Source organism: Haplochromis burtoni, unplaced genomic scaffold (assembly GCF_018398535.1).
Source record: "Haplochromis burtoni strain Fernald_Lab_line unplaced genomic scaffold, NCSU_Asbu1 Contig_444, whole genome shotgun sequence".
Classification (NCBI taxonomy): domain Eukaryota; kingdom Metazoa; phylum Chordata; class Actinopteri; order Cichliformes; family Cichlidae; genus Haplochromis; species Haplochromis burtoni.
In genome coordinates, this window is record NW_024582805.1 from 160,953 (window position 1) to 167,874 (window position 6,922).

A 6,922-nucleotide genomic window follows, 5' to 3' on the forward strand; every position below is an offset into this window, starting at 1 on the left:
TGTGTGTGTGTGTGTGTGTGTGTGTGTGTGTGTGTGTGTGTGTGTCAGCTCTGATGTTCTGACCTCACATTAAAAACCAGATGTGTCCTTCAGCAGCTGCATGAAACCCAAAACGCTGCTGGTGTTGCTTTGCAGCTGCTGGATTGTGTCTGTGATAATAAGCAGAGTGTGTGGTGCACAGACAGTGTGAATATGGATGTGCTGGATGCTTAATGTTCTCCTCGTGGCTGGAGCTCTTTTCTGAGTCCTCGTTATGGTCACAGGTGAAAAGCTGCTGCTTTGGAGGTGGGTTACAAAGCAGCTTGCAGGTGCAGCAGCAGCTGTGGGCTGGCTTAGAGAGCTTGGCTTCATACTGATCTGTGAGCTAGATTGTAAAGCAGCAGCATCATTAGGTGATGTGAGCTGGCTGTAACTATGACAAACCTCCAACAGGAACATCCTGCCACTCAGCCTGCCAGCATGCCTACAGGCTCTTATTTTGGAGGTCACGTTAGAGAAGACTAACTTGATTTCTGTTACTGGGACATAAAAGCTGCATGTGTAGAATCACCAGTGAAATCAGAGAAACACAAACAGCTTCCTTCATGTTAGCTGTGCCCTCATGTCTCTCTGTCTCCTGTACCTCTGGTGACCAATAATACTCTAGTTATTATGGATCTATATCATGTGCTGGTTTTGTTGCCTGATAAAACCAGTAAAGCAGTTTCTGGAGTAATTACACAAATTCAAATATCCACACCCACTGACTCTCTTTGCACCAGAGTGGATCTTTAATGTTCCTGTGGATCAGTCAGCTTATCTGTTATCAGCCAAGCTATCCTAGAACAGTAATCTCAAAGTAGCGATGGTGTGAAGCTCCTGAAGGCCGACTGGTTTCCACTCCTTTGCGTTCCCACACACCCACTGTTGCTTAATCACCAGTGAACAGTAGCTCCAGGATTACTGCAAACGAGTCGAGCCGGTTGCTTCTGTTTCTCTTTCGTCTTCATCACGATTTCAGAGCACAATTGTATGAAGAGAAGCCGGCCTGCGCCGCTGGCTGCTCATTTGTAGTAGGATTTCACAAATAAAGATGCTGATTAATTTTAATCTGTGGAAATATTCGCCTTCACACACCCTGACACAGTCCCAAACTAGTGCAAGGCCTGAGCAGGCTCGACCCAATCAAACCTGTGTCCTTCACAACCAATTAGAAAAGGAAGTAATGTTTTATGTTTGTCCTCTGAGTCGGCCTCCCCTCACTGAGAGCCAAAGGCAGCAGGCAGTGCTAGTAGACCTCGCTGAGATCCCCAACCTGCTCTAACTCGCACACAGAGGCTGCTTTAACTCTGCTCAGCTTTTATGGTGATGCTTACTTGGTTAGTCATCATCTACAAACGAGGAGGTGATGCAAACGTTGGCCTTAAACCAACAATCCAGCAGTGCTTAATCTGCTTCTGCACAGTCAAGCTAACCGTCCATAAGGCCCTCATTCAAAGGGGAAACGATGCAGCTGGGTGTGTTTAGCTCATTTCTGCCAGACAAAATGGTGTGGAGTATTCAGAGAAAGTGATGGTAGGACAAAATGTAAAATAACAATTCATTCTTGGAAGCTGCGAGGAGAAAAATCCTTAAAAAATCAGAAAGAACGTTTGTGCTCATGCTGTCCTCTGCTGCTGTGTTGGTTCCTCCCTGCAGAGCCCGTCTCCAACGTGGACATCAAGTCCAACGTCCCTGATGCCATTGAATACAACAGCACTGTGATTCTTACCTGCAGCGCTATAGGCTCCTCGCTCAGCTTCAAATGGATCAACGGCAGCGCGCCCATCGTGGTCGACGGCACGCGCATCACAGAGATAAAGGTCAGTTCAACCCTGACTGTTTCTGCGTTGTTTGATGTGAAACTTTGGGTCGGTGTTTCACTTCTACCTGAGTCATCCTCATTGTTTGTCTTCTGTCCTCGGGTTTGTATCGCAGACGAACTCGTCCAGCGTGCTGACCATCAAAAATGTTCTGAGGACGGACCTGGTGGGTCCGATCTACTGCACAGCATCTAACTCGCTGACAACGAAATCTACCACCACCCCTTTCAACCTCACCGTGTACTGTAAGTACTGCAGCCGGACTGCATGACACCGTTCAGAGCACAATGCCAGATGCTTTTAGTCTGGGTGTTACTCGGCAGACATGCAGCAAACGCAACAGGAAGTGTAGCAGAGAATCCGCCGAGCTTCTGCAGATGTGGAAGCACGGCTGAGGTTGCATCCTCGCAGCAGACGGCTTCAGCTGCTCAGCCCCGTCAGGTCTGTGCTCAGCTCTTAGAAAGCTGGAAGCTGGCCATGGAAGTCAGCGAGCGTTGGACGTGTAAGGAGGTGTTTTTGTCCCCAGAGGGGGAAACTGGAACTGTAATACACACCTGCTGTTCCACAAAAACTGCAGTTTTCTTGGAAAGACGTCCTCGGCTGCTGACGTGTCGTGACATGAAAGCCATGGGCTTATTTTCCCGCTCATCTCGTGACCTCCCGTCTATCACCGACCTCGCATCAGAACACAGATTAACACAAATTCTAGTTTGGCAGATTGCCACAAAAGTCCCGACTGCAGTTTTCTGAAAGATGAGCCGTCGTCATTTAACGACTGCGCGCTCATCACCGCCCTGGAGCAGATATCTAATGGCAGACTGCGTTGTGATTACAAACAGGAATTGGTTGCAAAACTGGCTTTACATTAAAAGGATATAATGCAGCAGCAGCAACATCAGTGGACCCGCACAGCAGCAGCTCCTCCCTTTAGCACGAGTGAAAACGCATAAAGGAGCGTTTAATGGATAAGAAGCAGGTTTCATTCCTATTTTCCTCTTTCAAAGTAATCAAAAGCACTTTGGGAACCTTCAGCCCTCAGAACTCATACTAATAATAAAACACCACATTTAAACGTATCATTTAGTACAGAGGGAGGAGCTACAGAGAACGTGCCTTACCACTGTGGAGTCCATGCAACTGTGGCTGGGAACCCCCACACATGCATGTTTACTAGCGGTGTCCCACTGATTAGTGCCCCACTGTGACAGTGACATGTGGAACCTTAGTATTACACAAATTCCATTTAAATAATAACAAATCAAATATATGCAGTGCTGTTTATCTCAGCTACACGTGCAAACACTCGCTGCCCTCACATTTGTGTTTCCCAAAGAGCGAGCTCAGCTGTGAGGGGGACCTGCTGTTTCAGGGCTCTCTGATGCATACTCTTAATGCTGGCATGTTTCGTGACACCTGCATATTTAGCATTCCTGTACAGGTATTTCCTGTTAGCTGTGGCAGTTGGACAGTTAGCCCGGTCTTTACTCTTACATTGTTTGTAGCATTGCACCTGAATGAGCGAATGAGCTCCACACCTGCCGCACAACAAAGGTCAAACATGAGTCAGGCCCGGTCGGTCCTTCACACCCCGGCATTTAAAGTCCTCAGTAAGCACAGAGGTGTCACTGCTGGGTGAGACGTGACCATTGCTACTCACACACGCAGGCATGTGTGTGTTTGTGTGTTTGCACGGCGCGCCCTCTCAGTCTGTGCTAACCACACTGTGTACACACTTCCACTCCTGCATGACTAACCTGAGAGGCAGCGAAAAGCCACAGCAACCGCTGCTGAACTCTGTTATTAATTAATATGAAGCTGACGGCTTCATCGGGTCTGGAAGGAACTCCCAGTTAGCCACGGGGGCGAAATCTGTTTCTCTACAAGCCTGGAAAAGCTGTTCTTGTAGAGCTGGAATCACAACGAGCAAATATATGCTGGACTGTGTTCACTGTGGTGTTTAAAGGAGAACAATCAACCATATGGAGTTTGTTCTAAAGCAGTAGTTTGTCTCAGGCCTGGACGACTGTGCTTGATTTGTTAGCTTGTTATTCCTGCAGGTCTACAAAGCGATGAAGATGAGGTGAGATGAGTTTTACTGGTGGGGAAAAGATAACTTCATTCATAATCTCTGAGCACTAATTATCAAACAATAAGGGAAAGTAAGTAAAAGGGAATTATTGCAGTCATTCTGTATTAATGTCACATGAAAGGATGTAGTCACTGACTCCACCCATCACGTTTCTGCTGCTGCCATCTTGGCGATTAGAGCTGCTGATTTGTCAGTCGGTTTAATGATGAAGTACAAACTGTTTACAGTCATGTTGCACTCCCCCTCTCCACAGACGGACCTGATGATGTCACCCTCACGCCTGCAAATCCACCCAAGTTCATCCAGGCTGGTTCCACGTTCAACCTGACCTGCTCGGCCAGCTCCCTGCCGCCCGCCTCCTTCACGTGGTACTATAACGGGACGAGGATCGAGACTTCCAGCTCCGTCCTCACTCTGGATATGATCAAAGGGTACACGAAGATGGCTAACTACACCTGTCGGGCTGAAAATCCCAAGAGCAAACGCAGCGTCCCTTCCCCAGCTGTTTCCTTCGCCATTATGGGTGAGTGGCGAGTGGGGTCATTGTAGAGCTACTACAAGTCCAGGAGGAAGTCTGGCTGTGATTATCTGCACAATGTTATGTTATTCATATATATATATATATATATATATATATAAAAAACATAGTTAGTGGTGTCTGTCAGGTTGGCATTCATATGTAACACAGAGTTTATTGAGTATCCAGGAACATAAAAGCCAGTCAGGCAGACTGAAGGACTCCTGCTCTTTTCTCTGTCCGAGGCTTTTAAAGGATGAGTCATAATAAGTGCTCGTGACCTTCTTCACAGTTTTCACCTGTGAGGTGTTGAAACGTTGTGCTAACAGACAATGTGAGTCGTCTGTCATTACAGCCCAGGACTAGTTTTCTTCATGTTTTTCAAAGATGTTGTTTTCAAGCTGGCTGTGCTGTGGGGCTGGCAGACCTGTGAGAAACCTGCTGGGTTGGAGGCCGGTTTCATGTTTGTGCCCTGAGGAGTTTCTCTTTGTCTTTGTTGATGACGGAGGGTTCTCGCGGGCTGAAACGATAAACTGTAGCCTAAAGCGTAAAAATCACAAACGTTATAGCAGCTGCTAGGCCACACTTGTGTTATTCAATTATGAATCTAATGATTTTAATCAGAAATGCTTTAGTGAATTAAAAATGGACATCATTGATTATAAGCCTTCAAATCATAGACAAGCCCCCAAATGATCATAAAATGACTCAAGATTACTGAGACGATGAAACTAACATAACAGAAACACCTGAGAGGGCTGATGGCAGGCCGATGGAAAAGAGGCGGAGCCTGTTGGTGCTCTTATCAGTGGAAAGCAAACGGTAAAGAGAGCCTGAACTACAAGAGAGAGAATGAAAGGTTAGCCCCGTTCTTCTCCCTCAGTTGGATGTTTCTTCTTCCCTTACTTTGGGATCATGTCAGTTTGAGTACACGGAGTTCAAAGTTTTAGAATTCCTACAATTATGCTCATTTTTAATAGCTTTAAATGTCCGAGTTAAGGATTCAAGCATCAGGTTTCTTAGTGTTTCGATGCCTCCAACCTCCACAGAGGTCACGATGCTCACAAAACAGACTTTAATTGGCTGCCGCAGCCGTCGTGTACCGCCCAATCACAGGACAACCTACCTGGAGGTGTGGAGTGAGAACGTGTTTGTTTAGCAGGCGACGTGGCTCTAATCAGAAACCCTGTGCAGTTGCATTGTGGGACGTGTTGGATCCAGCTTGCCGCTCACTGGTTCATGAGGTTTTGGCATTCGGCCATCAGCGTCTTTTGTTTTTGAAATCAGACGTTACTAAGAAACGGAGGCAAAGGCATGCTCACGCTGTTGCAGCATGTCAGTCAAAGGCCTGCCACGCCCTGACTCTATTGTCTGTTTCTGCTGAAGGAGACCATAAGTTAGAAAATGAACATCATGTTGTTACCGGTAAGACTTCAAACTCGCTCCTAAGACAGAAGCATCTGAGGAATTTGCTCTGCCGAGGTTGTAAATCAGGCGCAGAGTGGGGTCATTTTCTCAGACATGCTCACACCTGGACTATCCTGACTGTATTTACAGTCCTTACTGCACTTCTTTATGTATCTTTAATAATTGATGTAATATGTGCCAGAAAATAGAATGATCACAGTAAAATCTGAATAATAAACACAGGAAGACCGTTATCATCCTTGTGTCTCCCTTTAATTTTCCTAGAGGGAATCTCGAGTGTTGAAATCATCGGTCCGACTGGTTTCCTCATCGCCAGCAACAGCAAGGCAAACCTCAGCTGCCAGGCGACGGGGGGCACTGTGGGGAAGGTAGACTGGCTGAAAGATGGTAAACCTCTTGGGCCTTCCAGCCCTCGTGTGGTTTTTGCCGCTGATGAAAGTTCTGTACTGATCAGCCCGCTGCAGAAGGACGACAACGGAAGGTTCACCTGTCGGGTCAGCAACGCCGTCAGCAGCAAAGAAGCCCACTACAACATGGAGGTCATCTGTAAGTGTTTGCTTTGCTGAGATACTCGAACATGTGTGTGGGGCTGTATGCATTCATGTGCCTGTGTTTGACACAGTGTCAGTCAGACAGTAGAGGTCCTGCACACGCCTCACTCGCTGTCCCATCCACGGCAGGTATAAATATCAGACAGTAAGCTCAGCTCCAGCAACAAAGACGTGCCATTTTTAAATTCACTGTCGTTATTTCCAAAGAATATCGTGATGTAATACCTTGGACTGTGTTCTTTCACTATCCGGTGCTTAATTTAAGAGTCTTCTGTCAGTAACCTCCCAGTGTCTGTGTATCGAGAGCATATGTTTCTGATCAGGTGGTACCACCTTTAATTACACCTGCAAAAGGCTTTTTACATGAACCAACTGAAAAATGTCCCTGAATCAGAAGTGAGGTTTGCTCATAACCAATGTTCCCTCTAAGCTGCGCGCGTTGTCATGATTCGGCTGTGTGGCAGGCAGGAGAGGACCCAAACGCAAACTCACAGAG

At 46.8% G+C, this 6,922-nt stretch overlaps 1 protein-coding gene across 1 annotated transcript in view; it reads left to right on the forward strand.

Annotated features, from left to right (window-relative positions):
• The window catches only part of LOC102301429 (carcinoembryonic antigen-related cell adhesion molecule 5), a gene marked incomplete in the record, with an annotated part of 19,520 nt that overhangs the window by 1,129 nt on the left and 11,469 nt on the right, over positions 1–6,922 (forward strand). The window contains 4 exon segments of the mRNA XM_042213456.1: positions 1,678–1,841; positions 1,957–2,086; positions 4,184–4,453; positions 6,140–6,421. Coding sequence (XP_042069390.1) covers positions 1,678–1,841; positions 1,957–2,086; positions 4,184–4,453; positions 6,140–6,421 — 846 coding nt within the window.